The sequence below is a fragment of the Malaclemys terrapin genome, chromosome 23, assembly GCF_027887155.1.
Source record: "Malaclemys terrapin pileata isolate rMalTer1 chromosome 23, rMalTer1.hap1, whole genome shotgun sequence".
Taxonomy (NCBI): Eukaryota; Metazoa; Chordata; order Testudines; family Emydidae; genus Malaclemys; species Malaclemys terrapin.
The window spans coordinates 4,989,547-5,011,019 of record NC_071527.1 but is presented as its reverse complement, the minus strand read 5'-3'; the positions used below and the strand labels follow the sequence as shown (position 1 = coordinate 5,011,019).

Genomic DNA, 21,473 nt, shown 5'->3' with positions numbered 1-21,473 from the left:
AGAGCCGCATGTGGCTCCGGAGCCACAGATTGGCCACCCCTGGTGTCAGGGAAATGGACACACATTTGTAAGGCAGTTTGCCGAGGGGCATATAGATCAGGGCCAAATTTGGCTCTCCGTTTACACTCTGTGAAATTCCATTGACGCCAATTTTTTGTGTATAGCAACAGAGTAGTTGCCTTTTAATTACTTTGGGAGCCCTCTAGTGGCACTCATTGTGTTCTATGGTTTTGAAGCCACCTGAAGCAGGTTAACAAAGGAGACACCCCCCCCCGGGGAGCAGCGCCAATGTAACGGAGGGTGATTTCCTTCAAACCGTTGGGTGTGGAGGAATACTACGAATTTGACAGGAAAAAGAACGTTGAGTTCTTTTGGTGTGAAAGTGAGTTCCCAGCCCTGGAAGGCAACAGAGGGTCCTGTGGCACCTTTGAAACTAACAGAAGTACTGGGAGCATAAGATTTCGTGGGTAAGAACCTCACTTCTTCAGATGCAAGTAATGGAAATCTCCAGAGGCAGGTATAAATCAGTGTGGAGATAACGATGTTAGTTCAATCAGGGAGGGTGAGGTGCTCTGCTAGCAGTTGAGGTGTGAACACCAAGGGAGGAGAAACTGCTTCTGTAGTTGGATAGCCATTCACAGTCTTTGTTTAATCCTGATCTGATGGTGTCAAATTTGCAAATGAACTGGAGCTCAGCCGTTTCTCTTTGGAGTCTGGTCCTGAAGTTTTTTTGCTGTAAGATGGCTACCTTAACATCTGCTATTGTGTGGCCAGGGAGGTTGAAGTGTTCTCCTACAGGTTTTTGTATATTGCCATTCCTGATATCTGACTTGTGTCCATTTATCCTCTTGTGTAGTGACTATCCAGTTTGGCTAATGTACATAGCAGAGGGGCATTGCTGGCATATGATGGCATATATAACATTGGTGGACGTGCAGGTGAATGAGCCGGTGATGTTGTAGCTGATCTGGTTAGGTCCTGTGATGGTGTTGCTGGTGTAGATATGCGGGCAGAGTTGGCATCGAGGTTTGTTGCATGGGTTGGTTCCTGAGTTAGAGTTGTTATGGTGCGGTGCGTGGTTGCTGGTGAGAATATGCTTAAGGTTGGCAGGTTGTCTGTGGGCGAGGACTGGCCTGCCTCCCAAGATTTTGAGCCCTGGAAGGCTTTGCTTGGTTTAGCTAAGGTACAAATCTCTATTAGCACTGGCGCTACCTCGAGTGATCTCCAAATCCGTCCAGATGTTGGGTAAAATCTTGACCCCATTGAAGTCAAGGGAATTTTGCTACTGACTTCAGTTTGTTTAGGATTCCTCTCATTGGGTATTAAGTAGTTGGAAGCGGAAAGGCTTGATTTGCCAGCAAAGGGTGAGGTGTCAGGGTGATACAGATATTTAATCTTTGTCTTCATTTCACCTTCTGCCAATGCAGCTTCGCCCTCTCCCCCACCCCCAATTGGTTCTCACAGGTCTGAAAAAACGTAAGGCCAGATTTTCAAAAGAGCTTTTAAAATCTCTCCATCAGTGTCACCATAGACCTTCTGGGTGCTCAGCTCTTTTGCAAATCTGGCCCTGTTGGCGCTGAGCCCTTGAAATTTTAGCCCTGAGCTCTTTCGAAGATCTCGCCCGCGGGGCGCACAATGCCACGCGGTCTGAGAAAACGCCCTGTGACAGAGGCAGCTGGGCATACCACAGCACAATCGGAAACTAATTGCAGGGGAATGAAAATAACCGACTGTTTTCCTGGTGAATTTCAACTCAGCATGGCCATGCTCCACGTTTTGGTTATTTTTTTTTTAGTGAATCAGATTCAAAAACGTTTATTCTCCAGTGGTTTGCAACTTTGGGTGAAGAATCAGGGAGGCATGTGCACCCTGCTCTATCTGATTGACATTCACCCATGTGCAAAGGCCCAGCAAAAGGCCCACGTGCGATTTAAATTCCCTTCAAGGTCTTGTGCTCTTCCTCTGTCAACGAGAATGGTCAGACAAAGAGAATTACCATCCTGCGGGAAATTCTGCCATTTCCACATTTGTTCTCATGCCCCAATAGTCCAAATGTAGGAATGTTTCATGGAACTAAAAGTTCCGAAAGCATTTCAATTCAAAAACATTTCCGTTCAACATTTTTCAATCAAAACATTTAGTTTCCAGTCAGGTCAACATTAATCTCTATGTCCACTAGAGCCATTGTGGTGCCTCATGGGAGTTGTGGTTCCAAACCACTCATGCCCCCTTTCTCCTATATGGGCCCTGCTCGCCGGACTATATCTCCCATGAGGCACTGCAATCTTTCCCTGACGCTGAGCCATTTTGAAATTTTTTGACCAACCCTAATTCCACCCTCTGTGAGCCTGAATCCCTCCCCTTTGTTTGAGGAGAAGAATAAGAAGAGTCTCCAACAGACGTTTCCCTCTCCCATGGGTTTTTCCACAGGGAGAGACATGATCTAGCCCTGAGACAGAAATAAGTGTCAGCCAATACACGTTGGAAGAGCAGCTGGGGATGAATGGGAGGAACTGGCAGTGGGAAACTTATTTTATAATTTGGGGAGGGCACAAAATGAAATGAGAAACCTACTCAGTGAGAAAACTGACTGGCACACGCAGTACAAGAGAAAGGAGGCCCATGTGCTGTTAATTGCCAAATTCCAAAAGCTTGACTCCCTTGGAATATTTAACTCTGCTTTTAATAATTATTTTTAAAGAATGGGAAAAGGAACCTTGTGTCAAAAATAATTATCTCAGTAAGATAATAACAACACCTAGTCCTTATGCAGTGCTTTTTCATCAGTAGGCCTTAAAGCACTATACAAAGGCAGGCAGGATCACCATCCCTGTTTTTCAGATGGGGAAACTGAGGCACAGGAAGACAAAGATAGTTGCCAAAAGTCACACAGTGGGCCAGAAATAGAACGGAGGTCCCCTGAGTCTCTGTTCAGGGTGCTATCTACCAGGCCACATTGCAAAGACAAGCTAGTATGCTACTGGAGCTAAATTTATATCTCAGAGTTTAAAGTACATTTTGGCCAGAAAACGTTATCTGTATATCGAGATGACCTAGCTGTTGGTAGAAATAACTCCGCTTAGTCTCTTACCGATTTTTCAACCACTGCATTTTTGAACACGTTGCAAATAGAGAAATAGGAATCCTTTTTTGCAAATCAAATAACACAAACAGCTCTGTTGACTAATTACATTCCCACAAGAAGGCAGCCCAGTTAGGCAATGGAATTTTCATTCCAATGCATCGAATGTCGATAACCAACATTCAGGATTAATGTCAATGAGCCACATAAACTTACGTCATTGATTTAAATATTCTGGTGGAGATTTTACAAGGGGATTTGGGGGGTTCGGTTCCCATTTAAACTAGTGAGAACCAGTCACCAAAATCCCTTAGATGCTTGGAATAGAAGAGGCTGATATTTTCAATCAGCTGGAGAAAATATCTGTCTAGAGTTTTACACTGTGGCTTTGCAGAGTCTGTCAACATCTCAGCTTCATTGCTTCAGTTTTCAAAATAGTATCATCTTTACAGATTTTATGCCATGAGAAACACAGGGATATAAATCTAGTTGCCTCGTGCAAACAGATTTTATGGTTCACCCCATCGTGTAGCTACAGTAGCTGGAGGGGTTAGTAAAAATGTAATTCACTAACTTCATAGTAATTAGAAATGGAAAAGACCTATTAAAACACCAAGTTCAGCCTCTTGCAAAGGAAGAAGAGAGTCCCCTGATGGAGACTCTGTGATATGTTCATAGAATCCAAGATTTTAAAACTCAAAGGGAGCATTCTGGTCACCTAGGCGTAATGCAGGCCAAAGAATTTCACCCAGAAATTCGCGCATCAAGCCCCTATTAAAAAATGATTTTACATCCGGGACACCCTAGCAGATTATGTTGGTCATGGGGACTGTCCTGGTTAAGGCCCTGATTCATTCAAACACTTAAATATGCGCTTAAGTCACTCAATAGGGCTTAAGCATATGCTTAAAGCTAAGCATGTTTTTAAGTGTTTTGCAGAATCAGGGCCTAAGGGTACGTCTATACTACCCGCCGGATCGGCGGGCAGCGATCAATCCAGCAGGGGTTGATTTATCGCATCTAGTCTAGACGCGATAAATCGACCCCCGAGCGCTCTCCCGTTGACTCCTGTTCTCCACCGGCGAGAGACGGGAGAGCGGCAGCAGTCAACTCACCGCATCGACTTCAGCTAGTGTAGACCAGGCCTAAGAGAAGACACCATTTAAAGAGGTATATTTAATCCCCCAAATTAAAAGGAAATAACATGCTGGCCTGAATTAAAGGGCAAGAACTGAAATAATACTCCCTGTTTCTCAGTCGTATTTCTTCTTTGTTTGGCAATGGAGGGCCAAATTCTGTTGCGACTTAAAATCACGGCCCAAACGCCAAGATTCGGCCCTTAACGAAAACCCAGGAACTCAGAATTTCCCACTTATTTAAAACCTAGTTAAATACCAGTTATTGGCTGGCAGCAAGACTCAGTGAATTACACATGTGGCTTGGTGTCAGGTGATCTAGGGTTTGTTCCCCAGCTCTGGCTGCGAGATCTTGAACAAGCTGCAAACTCTCTGTCCTTCATCTGGCTCCTCTGAAAAATAAGCATAATATCAGTGCCTCTTATCATCCCCCTTCTAAATATAATTGATGCAAAATGCAAACTATCTTTTAAAGATGCCTGGGCAAAACTAGCCGAACTGGAGAAAGCCATTAAGCAGAATGTATGACAATTCCCTCCTGGCATATCCACGGTCAGGGCCAGCGCTTCCATTCAGGCGACCTAGGTGGTCGCCTAGGGCACCAGGATTTGGGGAGGTGGCATTTTGCTGCCCTTGGTGGCAATTCGGCGGTGGGGGGGTCCTTCTGCGCTCCGGGTCTTTGACGGCAATTCTGCAGCGGGTCCTTCACTCGCTCCAGGACCCGCCGCAGAATTGCCGCCGAAGACCCGGAGCGCGGAAGGACCCCCCCGCTGCAGAATTGCCGACAACGACCGGGAGCGCAGAAGGACCCCCACCTAGGGCGCCAAAAACCCTGGTGCCGCTCCTGTCCACGGTCATTATTATTTAGATTATGAAGCTTTATGGAGACCTAAACAAGCCAAATTGGTTCCTTGAGAGATTTCCCTGAAATATAGACATTCCAATTAAGTGCACCGTAATTAAGAGGAGTAGAAGTTCCTACTAAGGAGAATTGAAGTGTGTGTGGGAAGCCAGGGTCCTTGCTTCTTTAAAGGCTTAAGATGCCTTTTCACCTCAATGCACTTGGATATTTGCTGGCATATTTGTCTTTATTGGACAAGGCTGTGACATCTGTGCTCTGATAGTAGTTGGGGAACGCTTGTGCAATATCATTCCAAGAGATCTTATGAACAAAATTGTTGAATGAAGTTCTACGGCCTGAGTTATGCAGGATGTCAGCCTAGATTATCATAGAATCGTAGAACTGGAAGGGACCTCAAGAGGTCATCTAGTCCAGTCTCCTACACTCAAGACAGGACTAAGTATTATCAGACCATCCCTGACAAGCGTTTGTCCAACCTGCTCTTAAAAATCCCCAATGATGGAGATTCCACAACCTCCCTAGGCAATTTATTCCAGTGCTTAACCATCCTGACAGGAAGTTTTTCCTACTGTCCAACTTAAACCACTCTTGCTGCAATTTAAGCCCATTGTTTCTTGTTCTATCCTCAGAGGTTAAGAAGAACAATTTTTCTCCCTCCTCTTTGTAACAACATTTTATGTACTTGAAAACTGTTATCATGTCCCCTCTCAGTCTTCTCTTCTTCAGACTAAACAAACCCAATTCTTTCAGTCTTCTCTCAGAGGTCATGCTTTTTAGACCTTTAATCATTTTTGTTGCTCTTCTCTGGACTTTCTCCAATTTGTCCACATCTTTCCTGAAATGTGGCGCCCAGAACTGGACACAATACTCCAGTTGAGGCCTAATCAGCACGGAGTAGAGCAGGAGAATTACTTTTCGTGTCTTGCTTACAACACTCCTGCTAATACATCCCAGAATGAGGTTTTCTTTTTTTGCAACAGTGTTACACTGTTGACTCACGTTTAGCTTGTGATCCACTATCGCAGTTGTTCCGTTGGCCCTTAAAAATCTCCGAAACTACGAGCTCTTGAATTCATTGGAGTTGCTTCAGATTTACTCCCAGGCGTAAACGGGGTCAGAATCTGAGCATTATTAACAACTCCTCTTTCAAAACTTAAGAACACCATTCATCTGACCCTACTCAGGCACGACACACTTTGATCATGGTGGTAGTTGTGCCTAAGGACTGGACAAAGACAGTCATCCCTGGAAGCAGAAGGGTGGCCAAGCAGGTCTGTTCTGAAGCAAAAAATACCAATGGTGCTGTCTCAGCAGCTATAACTTTCCTACTTAATTCCCCTCAGCTTGGAAAATGAAAGGCTGTTTGTGCAGAGTTAAAAGCAAACCCTGAGGGAGCCCTTGGAATTTTTTTTTTTAAATAATCTCTGCTCTGAAAAGTACAGGTTGGAAAATTCTGGTCAGCTTTATGAGTTTATAGGTTGCCAGGATATTATGTTCCAGGTCAGCCCAGTGATTAGCGGGTTGGGAAAGATGGGCCACTGCCAGGCATACCAAACAGATTAATTCAGCCAAATGATCTGAGACCGTCTGTGACCAAGCCCACCTCTTCAAACAGATAAAAAGGGGGAACACTCCAGACCCGAGCACAGAAGAATCTCTCTCCTCCTTTGCATCTCATCCCAACCGCTCCTCACACCTTACGATCGGAAGCCATGGCTCAGAAAACCATCAGCATTAGGTCAGGTGGAGCCACTAGGAATTTTAGTGCCTCCTCCGCCGTTATCCCAGGTAGCCGAACCAGCTTCAGCTCCATCTCTGTTTCCCGGGGAGGTGGCGGAGGCCTGGGAAGGGTCTGTGGCGGTGGTTTTGGCAGCAGGAGCTTCCATGGTCTAGGTGGAAGCAAAAGAATTTCCGTTAGCGGAGGCTATCGCGCTGTTAGATCTGGATATGGTTATGGGTTAGGTTACGGTGGGGCTGGGTATAGGATTGGCGGAGCTGGATATGGGTTTGGTGGTGGATTCGCACCCGGCGCTGGTGGCATCCATGAAGTCACTGTCAACCAGAACCTCCTGGCGCCCCTCAACCTGGAGATCGACCACACCATCCAGAAGGTGCGGAAGGAGGAGAAGGAGCAGATCAAGACCCTCAACAATAAATTTGCGTCCTTCATCGACAAGGTAAGGCATGATCAGCTTCATCCGTGAAGCCTCTCCTGGCATTCTCGCTATTGGCTAGTCAAGATATGTTAAATGTTCTATGATTCATATTGTTCTCCATTAGGAGTGACAAAATCTTCAGTCAGTTCATATCTGGGTTTTCACTCTGCATCCTGGTCAGGTCCAGGGCATTAGTTCCACCTGCTACAAGGTTCTGGCCAGCCATGAAATATGGATTTCGATCCTTCATCATCCCGTCTCTCAGATTTCTGTAGCATTTGCATAGGAAGTGCTAGATTCTTGAAATTTTCTACTCACACACTTAGCTGGGGAAAATAATTTTGTTCTTTAAAACAGACAAGTTAAAATAGCATTACCATCTTGGAGAAAGCAGGCAAATAGATTTTGTGCCAGGGCTGGTCCATTTCCATTATACATTTGCATGGCTGTGCATCTCTCTGAGCCTCTTTTCTTGCAAAAAAAATACATTGTCTAACAATTTGCATAAGACTATTGATTGAACATGAAGTTTAAAATAAATTGTAGTGCCTCGCTTTTAAGTCCCACCTAAAATAGCATATTTATTATTTATTAAGCACCCAAAAATGTGAATGAGATGTAAAGGAAGATAAGGACGCAGTCCCAAGAGCTTAAAATGTAAAATGTTTCCTGATGCTACAGTGTTGTTGTAGCTGTGTCAGTCCCAGGATATTAGAGAGACAAGATAGGTGAGGTAATATCTTTTATTGGCCCAACTTCTGTTGATGAGAGAGACAAGCTTTTGAGCTTATGCAGAGCTCTTCTTCAGGTGACAATAGAGCTCGGTGTAGATTGTCTTTGTCACTGACATAAGTTGGTCCAATAAAAGATATTATCTCACCCACCTTGTCTCTCTACTGGCACAACAATATACACACATTTATCTAGACAGATAGAAACAATTGACTATTAGCCCCCGTTTTTCTGACTTGTGTGGTTGTGTATTAGATGTACATGCCCATTTAAAGCCATAATGCACGTAAGACAAAGTCCCGGACCAGAAGACCTTCAAGTCTAGTTCATAGGAAGCGTGGCTGAGGTTTTGTCTTTTTTTCTGGTAAGCTGATGAGGCTACTTCAAATGCTTCGGTATTTTGTCTGATGGGATTCAGGTCCGGTTCCTGGAGCAGCAGAATAAGGTGCTGGAGACCAAATGGTGCCTGTTGCAGGAGCAAAAAACCGCGAAAAGCAATATTGAACCCATGTTTGAGGCTTACATCAATAATTTGAGGAGGCAGCTAGAAGCTCTTGGAGGTGAAAGATTTCGGCTGGATGGAGAGCTGAAGAACATGCAGGACACCGTAGAAGATTTCAGGATCAGGTAAGCAAAACTGGAAGGAATTATATTCTGCTACGCAATGCTATGCTGTTGTACTCAAATTCTTATGCCACACCCATTGGTGTCGTACCAAAAAACAAAAGTCTGCACTACAAACTTATACCGGCATCATTACGTCACTCAGTGACTATCTGGGAGCTAAGTTCTTTTGAAAATCTGGCCCTTAGTCAATGTGAGTTTTGCTATTGATTTCAGCAGAGCCAGGATTTCGCCATTAGTATTTCAGTGGTTAGCAGGGGGTGTCCATCTGATCCCTTCTTTATTGTGTTCCAGTCGTACCTTGGACATGCAGCTCTCAGGCATCTTTTGTAATGGGAATCAGTGAACATAGAGCTAAAAATTGTGGATCTAAACCCAGAAAAACTAGGGGCTGGAACTTGGAATGGACTGTTGTTCGTAATAATAAGATGCACTTTCTGCAATCTAGTCCCTCTAGCCTATGCTAGTCAATTTCCCACCTCTACTGCAGCATGCCTGGAGGTAGCGATGGGAGGAGCACTAGTTCAGACAGAGCACCAGTGTTTCAACTCACCGTGTCATGCCACTAGGATTAGATGGCACGATGGTTAAAAAGCAGGTGGCTGGTCTGTATTAGAGCTGTCACCAGTTATCACCAGTAAAGGTGCAATGGTAGCAGGAAATTGTAGGAAGTGATGTCTAGAGCAGAGGTTCTCAAACTGAGGGGTGGGCCCCTTTGGGGGAGGTGTGTGCTGAAAGTATTCGGGGTGGTGGTGGAACTTACTGCACATATTTTACCCATGCATCCGAAGAAGTGAGGTTTTTACCCACGAAAGCTTATGCCCAAATCAATCTGTTAGTCTTTAAGGTGCCACCAGACTCCTTGTTGTTTTTGTCGATACAGACTAACACGGCTACCCCCTGATACTTGACATTTACCCATAGCAATGAATAGGGGTCTACTTATATTGTGGAAAAATCACACATTTTTTTGTGGGTTGGTCAGGGCATAAAGAGCGGATGTGTTCATACAGTTGTATGTTCCATGCCACCCTTACTTCTGTGCTCCTACTGACAGCAGCGCTGCCTTCAGAGCTGGGCACCAGGCACTCTCTGCTCTCAAGGGTGGAGGGGACATAGACTCATAGACTCATAGACTCATAGACTTAAGGTCAGAAGGGACCATTATGATCATCTGGTCTGACCCCCTGCATGCTGCAGGCCATAAAACCGTCCCTACCCCTTCCCTGGACTCTGCTGTTGGAGTCCCCAATCCTGTTTTAAGTGACTTCAATCAGCGGAGACCCTCCTGCTAGAGATCCCTGCCCCATGCTGCGGAGGAAGGCGAAAAACATAAAATACTACAGATATAAAGAAGGGGAGAGCAATCAAATAAGTTTGAGAACCACTGGTCTAGAGTAGATACTGTCTGCAACAGAGCAGAAGTGATGGACGTTAGTTCATTTAAGGAGGGTTCTTGCGTTCATTATGAAGTCTGCTGGGGTCAATGCAGGAATTACTGTGTGAAATTCTATGGTTTGTGTGACTCAGAAAGTTGAACTTAACCATCACAATGATCCCTTCAGGCCTTGAAATCTATGAATCTCGGGATCCGTTTCCAGGGATGGACCGCACAGTCCAAAGGGTTCACTCTGGCCCCATTTAGGAAGACTGAGCATGCTCACATGGACTGAGCATGCTCAGTAACACAGCTGAAGCCGGCTGCCCTCACTCCCCCACTCTCAGCAGGCACGGGTCGTCTCTGAGGAAAGCATGTGCATAAGTGCTCTGCTGAATAGGGCTGACTTTGGAGCCCCTATCCTGAAATTATCCCCCAGAATCTCTGGCTAACAAGAAAAGGCTGTGGCTTGTTTCATGGGTGTACGTGGAGGTGGGGAGTTGAAAGGAGCATGGGAGATGATTGCTCTCCTTGTCGATTTTTATTTTAGTGGGTTTTGGGGGGCGTTGTTCAGTTGACTTTTTTTTAACAAATTTGTCCACAACAAGAAATACATACTCAGTTTGGCTTTTACAAAAAATAGGCACGTGCTGAACAAATTTTCCTTGTGTAGCAGCTAAGGCCTGGTCTACACTGGGGAGGGGGGATCGATCTAAGATATGCAACTTCAGCTACGAGAATAGCGTAGCTGAAGTCGACGTATCTTAGATCGACTTATCTCCCATCCTCACGGTGTGGGATCGACGGCCACGGCTCTCCCGTCGACTCCGCTTCCGCCTCTCGCCCTGGTGGAGTTCCGGAGTCGACGGGGAGCGCGTTCGGGGATCAATTTATCACGTCTAGACGAGATGCGATAAATCGATCCCCGATAGATCGATCGCTACCCGCCGATCCGGCGGGTAGTGTGGCCGTACCCTGCGATACATAGAAACCTATGCAGGCTGCAACATTGTTCAGTCATAACGCCATCTAATGGGCGTTGTATTCCCGAGGCGGGGGCGTCTGAAATCCATGAAGAGTCAGGCCTGCCTGACTTGTTTTATTAGCTGCACAAAATCTCTCTTTAAATTGTAGCTCTTAATCTCCCCCCAATGAATTAACTTATGGCGGGCTGGGCAGCCGTCCGTGTTTACTGTTAGCCTTTATACTCCTGCAAGTGCTCAGTGGTACCGCTATGTCCTACCAAATCCTGGACTCAGACTCTGGATTCTTCATGTACCAGAGTCATGCATTGGGCCAGAGTCTGCCCTCAAACCCCCTGCATTTGCGGCTCCACTGAAGTCAACAGGACGACAGGCATCAGTGCAGAATCCGGCCCCTGCTGACTAACGCAGGTGTGGCACGGATGAGCTCAACCAGGGCTCCTCCCACCCCTTCCAGCCTGAGAAAAGTTACAGGGATTACAAGACTTCTTTCATGCAGGATGGAAAATTAGAAGAGGATAAAACATGCCTTTAATGAAGGGCTTGCAGGTTCTCTGATGACATCCTTCCATTGTCTGGCCCCAGGGTACTGTATTTGCAACTAGGCTGGTCCTATACGCCTGCCACAATACAGGCAGAAGATACACAACATCATCCTCCTGCTCCTTCTGATGTCCCAGGAGGCCTGTTCCCAGCTGGTAAATGGTCTCTCAGAACCGGCTCTGTCAATTTCATGGATAGCCACTGTAAATATCTTGGCCATTAGTAACAACAGCCCAGGATATGCAAGGAAAAACTTGTGGCAAGGGCTCGCAGAGGATGGGCAGTGGATACTAAATGGTTATACTTACACCAACAGTAACAAGGCTCCTGTCTCCCCTTCTTCCCGCCCAGGTACGAAGATGAGATCAACAAGCGCACGGCTGCAGAGAATGAGTTTGTGGTGCTCAAGAAGGTAAGTGATCTTGATGAAAAAGGAACAGGGGACTTATTTTTAAAAAGGAATCTTTGATAGCCGCCTTCAATTACCTGAAAGGGGGGTTCCAAAGAGGATGGAGCTCGGCTGTTCTCACTGGTGGCAGATGACAGAACAAGGAGCAATGGTCTCAAGTTGTGGTGGGGGAGGTCTAGGTTGGATATTAGGAAACACTATTTCACTAGGAGGGTGGTGAAGCACTAAAATGGGTTCCCTAGGGAGGTGGTGGAATCTCCATCCTTAGAGGTTTTTAAGGCCCAGCTTGACAAAGCCCTGGCTGGGATGATTTAGTTGGGGTTGGTCCTGCTTTGAGCAGGGGGTTGGACTAGACGACCTCCTGAGGTCTCTTCCAGTCCTAATCTTCTATAAATCATTTATATTTGTTTTACCCTTTCAACCCTGAGAGATCAAAAGGTGCAGCGCTCCCCCCGCCATCCTCACTGGAACCCTTCTTTTAGGCAAAGCTGGCGGAGCGGTCTGCCTCTCCTTCTGCCATCCAGCCAGGATAATGATGTGCCTCTGGATCAGCCAACAGCACCAGAACTTCCTCTCCTAGGGCCTGACCCAAAGCCCAGGGGACCAGCTCCCAAGGGACACTGAATCAGCCCCAGCTGTTAACCCTACCCTGGCTGTTCTGCCACTTCTCAGATTGACACTACCCCCATCTCTCCATGCATATTTAGAGCATTTACCCCCTCCCATCCAGCCAGCCATGCACTCCCCATCACACACAGCCCCGGTCCAGCAATGGCTAGAAGTTAACCTAGGAGCTGGGAGACCCAGCTTCAATTCCCTGCTCTGTTTCTTGGGGAAGTCACCTAGGCCCGAATGCGCAAAAGGAGTTAGATGCCTAAGGACCAGTTTGGGGACGACTCCCGCCAAGCCCCGTAAGCGCTGAAACTCACTTGGCGCTGAAACGTTTGCGGTGAAACCGAACCGATGTTTCTGCTGTTGAGCGAGAGCACGGCTCACTCCAGCTGGCCGCCCCGGAGCCTATCTCCCGCCTAAGACCTAGAGCGATTCACAGACCAGGGGACGACAGGCATTCGGCCGCCCTAAGTCACGTACAGGGCCCGATGCGATAGGCCTCCTCTAGTTCACACAAAACAGCTGGAAGGGAAACCTCCCTCCTAGCTTTTAGCCCACTGGTTAAGGGATGTGGGAGACCCCCAATTCAGGTCCTCCCTCAGCTGACGGGGAGAAGTGATTTGAAGAGGGAATTGCTGCCTCTCAGGTGAGTGCCCTAACCACTGAGTTACAGGATATTCTGACCTAGGGCTCCCTTACTCTCTCCTGGGAGCAGGGGAACTGGCTCCTGGGGCACCCACCTCCCAGGTGAGTCCTCTACCCACCAGGCTAAAGTCAACCTCCTGCTTGTGCATGAACTCGTTCGCTCTTTCTCTCTCTCTCATGTCGACATCTACGCTGAACACCACTTGCGGCGGTATATTGGGGACCTGTAGCTACACGCCGCAGCGAAGAGCAGGCTGCATCCACACCGGGGCGTAAAGCTGGGTGTGTCAGTGAAAGGCTCTGGCGGGGGGAAACCGCAGGAAAGACTCAGCACCAGGGAGCTGCCAGAGTCTTTCCCTGCGGTGGGGAAAGGCTCCAGCAATGGGGCGGCAGCTGCAGGCTACTACACTGCTAAAAACAGCCATGTAGACGGGGGAGGCCCTACTTGGGCAGGTAGAGAACCTGTAGGGGACATACCTGTGCACATACCTACAGGGCTCAGGCGTGTCTTTCCGCACCTAAGCAGGACCTCACCACCTACCCTGCAATTTATACCTGTGCAGGGGGAGATGGGATGTGGAGTGTACGTACTCTAAGTGCCACCAAAAGCAGGATGCAGTGTAGACGCACCTTCAAAGAGTCAGAGTCATCTGCGCATCACAAGGGCTAACTCCTTTTGTGCCTTCAGGCCTTAGTGGCTCTGTGCCTCACTTTTCCAGCTGTGAAATGGGGATAGCGCTTCCCCATCTCATAGGGACCCTGTGAGGCTAACTACATTAAAAGACTGTGAGGTGCGCCGTAGCCTTGGTAACGGCAGCCGTGTAAATCCCTGAGGTCCTGAACAATCCAGGGGGCGATAGCCAAAGGTGCGTAAGGGAATTCAGTGCCCAGCGCCAATGGGATTTGGGTGTCTAACTCCCTCGGATTGCTTTGGAAATTCCATTCAGTAGCTACAGGGAAGCTCTTTTATGGGGCCTGGGGCTGTGGGGAAAGAGACTGTTTAGAGCCGCTCAACATTTTGTCCACCGAAAGCTTTTTCCTCCAAAAGCCACAGAGATCAGAACGCCCATACATCTGGGTTGTTCTCCGGCAGTTTGTGTTAAAGCCCTGCTGGCCCTCATCGGGGCAAACAGCTGTGCGGCGTTTGGCTAGACCATCTCTGTTCCTATGTTTTCAGGATGTGGACATTGCCTACATGAACAAGGTGGAGCTGGAGGCTAAAGTGGACGCCCTGACTGACGAGGTCAACTTCCTGAGAGCTCTCTATGAAGCAGTAAGAACTGTTCTAATTTTCCCAAGTCTCCTGGGGCAAAGATAATGCCATTTTTCACACACACACACACACACACACACACACACACACACACACACACACACACACACACACAATCAAACCACTCAGAAATACATGCTCATAGCCATGCGTGGTGTTTATAGGGCCGTGGTTCCCTTTATGTTGGTGTTTTACCATGCAACGTTTCTGTGAAGAAGACTCAAAACAGGAGAGGAGGCGAGATCCAGACCCCCAGTGTCATTTTTCTTTGATTTCCAGGAATTAGCTCATTTGCAGTCGCAAATCTCTGACACTTCTGTCGTCCTTTCAATGGACAACAGCCGAAACCTGGACCTGGACGGCATCATCGCAGAGGTCAAAGCTCAGTACGAGGATATTGCTAATAGGAGCCGAGCTGAGGCAGAATCTTGGTACCAAACCAAGGTGAGTGGCACTGGAGTTCTGAGAGTTTGGACTATGATATTCATCACTAGGTTTGGTGTTCGTCAAACCAGTTTTCTGCGGAAAAGTGTAGTTTCAACCAAAGCGAAAATTTCCGCAGACTTGTTATCGATCCAGACAACATTTTTAAAAAAAGAATCGGAGGGGAAAGTTTCAACCTTTTCAGAACACATTTTGATTTTGAAATGACTTCTTGTTTCAAATGTAGGTTATTTTATTGCTTAAAAATAATTTAAAAGGGGGTCAAAATGGAAACGTAACATTGAATTCATCGAAGCTGACCCAAAACACAACGGAGGGGGGGCATTTGGGGGTGAAAGATTTTGAAATTTTGACTTTTTGCCCCAATTCAGGACAATTCTGTAATGGTTGTTTTTCAGCTCAAAAGTTTTTGCGGGATGGAAAAGGACGCCCCAAGAACAGAGCTAGGGTTTCACATGGCGATGTACAGACGGAGGCTGTCGCATCCTGCCTTTCACACTGTCACCCTTATACGGATATTTTTAGTATGCTAACTTGATCAGAGCTAGAGCGGGTATGTCTACCTAAGCTGGAAACTACACCCATAGTGTAGATACACCCTTAGAAACCCATTTCACCTCCTTGCCATATGGACCTTGAATTTCTTACTGGGACAGGGGAATGGTGAAATGCGTTACAGTTTCTAAGCAAGAACTGAATTTTAGGATATATCTACATTTGGGCCTGGGCTGTGATGCCCAGCTCATGTAGACATACTAACCCACCTGGAACCTGTGGGTATATACTCGGGGCAGCTAGCCCGGGCCACCATTGCCACTGCCCTTGTGACCCCAACAACACTCCTATTTTTAGCACACCAGCTCAATGCAAGCTAGCGCAAGTATGTCTATGCAAGCTGGGAATCACACCCCTAGCTCCGAGCGTCAGTGTAGCTTCACTCAAAGGAAGAGGTGGAAGAAATCGGTTCCCTTCAATAGTTTCCAGTGGCTCGCTGTGATCCCCTATGATGCCGATTTCACCCTTCTCTCCATGTCTGACTCTGCCACCTCTATCCCCCCTGTCTATCACAGTATGAGGAGCTGCAGCTGACCGCTGGCAGACATGGGGACGACCTGCGGAACACCAAGATCGAGATCTCTGAGATGAACCGCATGATTCAGAGGCTCCGCTCTGAAATTGACAATGTGAAGAAGCAGGCACGTCTGCGTGATGGTTACATTCTGGGACGTGGGCGGAGGGGAAGGAGGGATCTCAGAATTTCAGGACTGGAATCCCTCCTAGGAATCCAGGACTGCCTTAGCAGCAGCTCCATGCTACCAGGGGTGTGAGAGGTGATGGCTGGAGCATGCTGTCCTCCAGCAATAACGGGCACTGTGGGTTGCTGGCCTGGGACTCAGGAGAGATGGGTTCAAATCCTGACTCTGCCACTGGCCTGCAGGTGACCTTGGGCAAGTCATATCACCTTTCTGCTTCAGTTTCCCCTTCTGTAAAATGGGGATAATAGCACTCACCTCCTGTGTAAAGGGCTTTGAGAACTACTGAGGAAAAAGCACAATATAAGAGGTAAGGATTATTATGATGATGGTCCCGAGGGGTGTTACAAAACAAAATAAGTTACACAGTCCTGAGATTGTTCTAGGGGGCAGGCACTGGAGGGGGTGTCAAGCCTAGAGATCTAGGGAGTGCAGCGGTGGCTTAAAGGCACCAAATGGAGATCTGGGCCAATCTCTTTAACCTTGAGTTTCATACTGAGTCGAGAGATACATACACACAGTTCAACAATACAGGCCACAAGCTTGCAAGCATTCTTGCCATCCCTGATTGGTCCCACTGAAGTGATCAGGCTGGTAGATTGCAAATTCACACGTGCTCCCAATGGGATTCATTCACCGTACGCATTTCCTACCTTCGCAGTGCGCCAGTCTGCAGACAGCCATTGCCGATGCCGAGCAGCGCGGCGAACTAGCCCTTAAAGATGCCCAGGCAAAACTGGCCGAGCTGGAGGAAGCCCTGCAGAAGGCCAAGGCAGACATGGCGCGTCAGCTGCGGGAGTACCAGGAGCTGATGAACGTCAAGCTGGCACTGGATATCGAGATCGCCACCTACAGGAAACTGCTGGAAGGAGAGGAGAGCAGGTGGGTAGTATATACATTACAGCTGGCTGAAAAAAATGCCTTAAAACATTTTTGGACAGAAAATGGCTTCTCGGTTTAAATTTTTGCAAAAAAAACCAACCCCAAAGTCCAAAAATTTCAATTGCCGAAAAGGAAATATTTTCACATTCCCACTGAAAACGCCAAAAAAATTCAGTGGGGCGGGGGAGTCGAGGGGAGGAAGATTGGTCTGGGGATGAAGTAAGCAAAACCCTGAAGAGTCTCAGAGACATTTTTTGAGAAAATGGGGAAAGGGGTCGTTTTTGTTGAATTTTTTTGCAGGGAAAAAGACATCATTTCTCAACAGCCAGCTCTAAAAGGCAGCCCTCCAGTCTGCCACAGGAAGAGGAGTTAATTAAGGCCTGTGAATGTGGGGCACAATTCGATGCTCAGAGGATGAAATTGAATCCAGATCAGATGGCCAAAAATATTGCATGTGCACCACTTAAGCCACTCAGGGTATGTCTACACAGCAACTAGACACCCGTGGCTGGCCAGTTGACTCAGGTTCATGGGGCTTGGGCTGTGGGGCTGTTTTGTTGATGTGTAGACGTCTGGGTTCGGGCTGGAGCCCGGGCTCTAGGATTAGGAGGCAATGAAATAGGCCTGCAGCCCGAGCCCCGTGACCCCAAGTCGGCTGGCATGGGCTGACCACAAGTTTTTCTTTGCTGTGTAGACATATCCTTAGGTGTTACATAGGTCTTTGGCACTGGCCCTCTGCCCAGTGGTGAATTTCACTACTTAGGGACAGATCTTCCACTGATGGAAACATTAGGGTTCATCAGCTGAGGTTCTGGTCCTAAAACTGTATTTCAAATTTCAAACATAGAATGTATTGATCTTCCTACAAGTTAATGGGTATCGTTTGTGTCTGAACTTACCAAGGAAGACAGGTCTTACTGTAGTGCTAAATGTCTTAGCCTTCTAAATGACTCAGTACCACAATCCTGGGGGGCAAACTGCTTATAACAATCATAATAACACCTTTCTTCTTCCCGCCCCCCAACAGGCTAGCCGGAGAAGGTGTTGGTGCAGTGAACATCTGTAAGTATTCTGGCTCCCAAATGCTAGACGCTCAATGAGATGACAACTCAAAGAGAGTCGTTATTCCTAGGGAGAGCTAGGGTTTGCTGATAGTGCAGAGCACAAAGGGATGGCGATCAATTGTTCTCCGTGTCCACTGAAAGTAGGACAAGATGTAACGGGCTTAATTTGCAGCAAGAGAGATTGAGGTTAGACATTAGGAAAAACTTTCTAATTATAAGGGTAGTTAAACTCTGGAATAGGTTTCCAAGGGAGGATGTGGAATCCCAGTCATTGGAAGTTTTGAAGAACAAGTTGGACAAACCCCATCAGGCATGGTCTAGGGTTTCAGCCCCCAGGGGGAGGGATAGCTCAGTGGTTTGAGTATTGACCTGCTTAAACCCAAGGTTGTGAGTTTGATCCTTGAGGGAATTATTTAGGGATATACAGCAAAAATCTGTCTGGGGTTGGTTCTGCTTTGAGCAGCAGGTTGGACTAGATGACCTCCCGAGGTTCCTTCTAACCTTTATATTCTTTGGTCCTACCTCAGCACAGGGGGCTGGACTTGATGACCTCTCAAAGTCCCTTCTCACCCTACATTTTTATGATTCTATATGAGGCTGCAATGGTAGCAGATATCAGAGCGGTAACCGTGTTAGTCTATATCCACAAAAACAACGAATTGTTTTTGTGAATTCATTGTTTTTGTGGATACAGACTAACACGGCTACCCCTCTGATACTTGGTACCATCCAAGGTAGCAGATAAGTAATGAATTCAGGGTTTTGCAGCTCTGTATGGCACTGTTGAGACAGCAGCACCCCGAATATTTCTCTTAGGTCAGGTCTTGTACCTGAGAACGTCTCATCCTATATTTGGGGTGCAAATCACTCTTGTGCAAAGGGACAAGCACGAGGCACGTGAACCTCCTAAATCCCACAAAAGTGATGCAGAGTCCCTCTGTGTCAGAGCGTGAACAATAGTGATTTCCACCCTTGGGCCTACGGAAGGCAGTGAGAATACTCGTGTGAGAAAGGGCTACTATCAGTGGAATGGAATGCAAGGGTCTTGCCCCGAGAGCACATTTTGTGACCAGAAAGACATCAACAAACCAACAAGAATCTAGAATTAGACCCAAGGTCTGGAGGGTAAAGATTGAAAGACCTAAATGGGTCCTATTCTGCTCTCAGTGAGCCACTGAGGTTAGCAAAGTCGTAAAATCAGTATAAATGGGAAGAATTGGGGCCGTACTACATCGTTTGGCCCAACAACTGGTAAGGCAAAAAAGCAGGAGAAGCATATGGGTCCATCTCAGAGAGACAGGTACTTGTAGACCAGGAAAGGAGAAGGGTTAAATTAAATGAGCAAAGGGGAAACTAAGGGAAGGCAAAATTAGAAGGCCTGATTTCAACGGGATTTAGTAATCCGCCCCCCTGCAGGGGGAGAACAGAGACTCTGCGTGAGTATTAGGCAACTGCCTAGTAGTGAAATATACTAGACAGCGGGAGGATCTCCAAGGGAACCGGTGGAAACCCCCCAGCTTCAGCCGTTTGAAACAAAAGGTTTGCCTTTTCTTCTGTGACTGGCAGGCTGCTGCTCCGTGCCATCTAAACCTCCACTTTCTTCTGCTTCACAGCTGTGGTCACCTCGGCTGGTGGAAGTAGCTACGGCACTGGGGGTGGGATGGGCCTGGGAGTCGGGCTGGGAAATGCATCCGGACTCGGCTACGGCATTGGAGGAAGCAGCTTCAGCGCCAGCAGCGGGAGGGGTCTAGTGGGAGGATTCAGCGCCGGAGGGGGAAGCAGCTCCAGCATGAAGATCGTCTCAAAAACCACCTCCACCAAAAAGAGCATCCGCAGCTAAAGTGCCGACCAAGCCCTCAATTCACCCCAGCCTGAAGAAATATGACACTGCCTCCTCATGGCAGCACAGCCCAAACCATCTCAAGGCACAGGCTTGCAGGGGAGGAAAAGATCCCATGAAATACCATTTAAGAGCTGCATGAGTCACATTCCCCGTAGGTGAGGCATTATTGGCTTTAGGAGGACAAGCCCTTTCTCCACACCGCTTAACTCACAGGTGTAGCGCATCAAACCCCAGCCTTAACGGCTTCATGCAAATTCTGAATGAATAATCGGCCCTGCTGGTTAACGAGTTCCAGGGCGGCAGAACTTGGCTCATCGAAATTAACAGATTTTGATCCTATTCTTGTTCTTGCTTGGATCAGTGTTAATCTGGACTAATGTCAAATCCAGATTTACATCAGTGTAACTGGCTACATGTAAACGTTTTTACTCTAAATAAACATCAGGCTTGCCTAGTGAGTCATGTTTCCATCTTTGTGCTCCATATTAGTCACCAACAGAGACCTCTCTCTCCCCCTAGTGCTTGGGAGGTGCAATATCTCTCACCAGTGGGTTTGGCGAACAGGTGTGTTACATCTAGTCAGAGGCAGTCTTAATATTTCTGATTTCATCTTGCTCCTCCATATCCCCTTTCTCTCTGGGGTATTTCTCTCACACTCCCTTCATCATACAATATAGTCTTCGTTTCCACTGGTTCGTCTTCTATACTAGACAACCGCTTGCTTAATAGTCAGTGGATTCGCTACTCAGTCCTCGTAACTCACGCCGATATTCAATGGGGCATTAGCACCAACCCAGCCACGGTTTTCTAGATCCTGTGGAAACCTCACAATTGAATCAAGCTCCTCTCTGTCAGCCAGGAGAGCTTGAACATGAAGTAGAGATGACACAAGATCTATGGTTTATATGTGCACAGTAACAAATACGCAGAAACTAAAGGGTGAACATTATGCTTTGGTGACCGTTACGAGCTGTATCACATGTAAACAATGTCTGTATTTCATTGCCTGTGTTCTCCGCTTGTGTTTTTACGGGGGGGCGCAAGGGGGAGGAAGATTCCGAGCTTTTATGTACCATGATCCCCATTAGCACCGTTCCTATTACTTTATGCTTGTTGTGAAGTATCCAGATGTCATGAAACTTCTTCAATAAACTGCAGTCAATCTATCTCTCTGCAATGTGGCTTTATGCTCTATTATGCAATTTACTCAAAAGCCTAACTTTATAACAAGTTTTATAAGACTGGCCCTCCGCACAGATGGAATTATTCATTACTTCCTATATTTTCCTCCTAGCTATTGCAGTCTGAAAGACAGAGTTAAGCCTAAGGTAACATTTAAATATTTGGTGGGAATTTTCCCTCTCGGCCTATCCTGCCTTTTCTACTTCTCAATTCAAGGCCATTGCAGCTGTTTGCTTTTTTTCTTTTAGATTTTTTTTTAACTGTGCCATTAAATTCACGTAAATCGCTTTTAGTGATGCTCCTGTTCACTGCCTGGCTGTGTTCAGCTTCACAAATGTTCCGATCTGCATAAGAGTTAATTACCCTTCAA

The 21,473-nt window shown here is 47.0% G+C and overlaps 1 protein-coding gene across 1 annotated transcript; it reads left to right on the top strand.

The window, feature by feature from the left end:
• The first annotated feature begins 6,752 nt into the window (after positions 1-6,752).
• LOC128828390 (keratin, type II cytoskeletal 5-like) lies at positions 6,753-21,034 on the top strand. Its single transcript, XM_054013048.1, has 9 exons — positions 6,753-7,257; positions 8,387-8,595; positions 11,848-11,908; positions 14,340-14,435; positions 14,715-14,879; positions 15,950-16,075; positions 16,794-17,014; positions 18,042-18,076; positions 19,692-21,034. The coding sequence occupies exons 1-9, from the start codon at positions 6,793-6,795 to the stop codon at positions 19,916-19,918; spliced, it is 1,605 nt and encodes a 534-aa protein (XP_053869023.1). The 5' UTR covers positions 6,753-6,792; the 3' UTR covers positions 19,919-21,034.
• Positions 21,035-21,473: the final 439 nt, after the last annotated feature.

Excerpts from the sequence above, each read along its gene's own strand:
- LOC128828390 (XM_054013048.1), top strand. The coding sequence starts at position 6,793 with ATGGCTCAGAAAACCATCAGCATTAGGTCAGGTGGAGCCACTAGGAAT. Across the intron at positions 14,880-15,949 it reads AATCTTGGTACCAAACCAAG|TATGAGGAGCTGCAGCTGAC; the intron begins GTGAGTGGCACT and ends TGTCTATCACAG. Across the intron at positions 16,076-16,793 it reads TTGACAATGTGAAGAAGCAG|TGCGCCAGTCTGCAGACAGC; the intron begins GCACGTCTGCGT and ends CTACCTTCGCAG.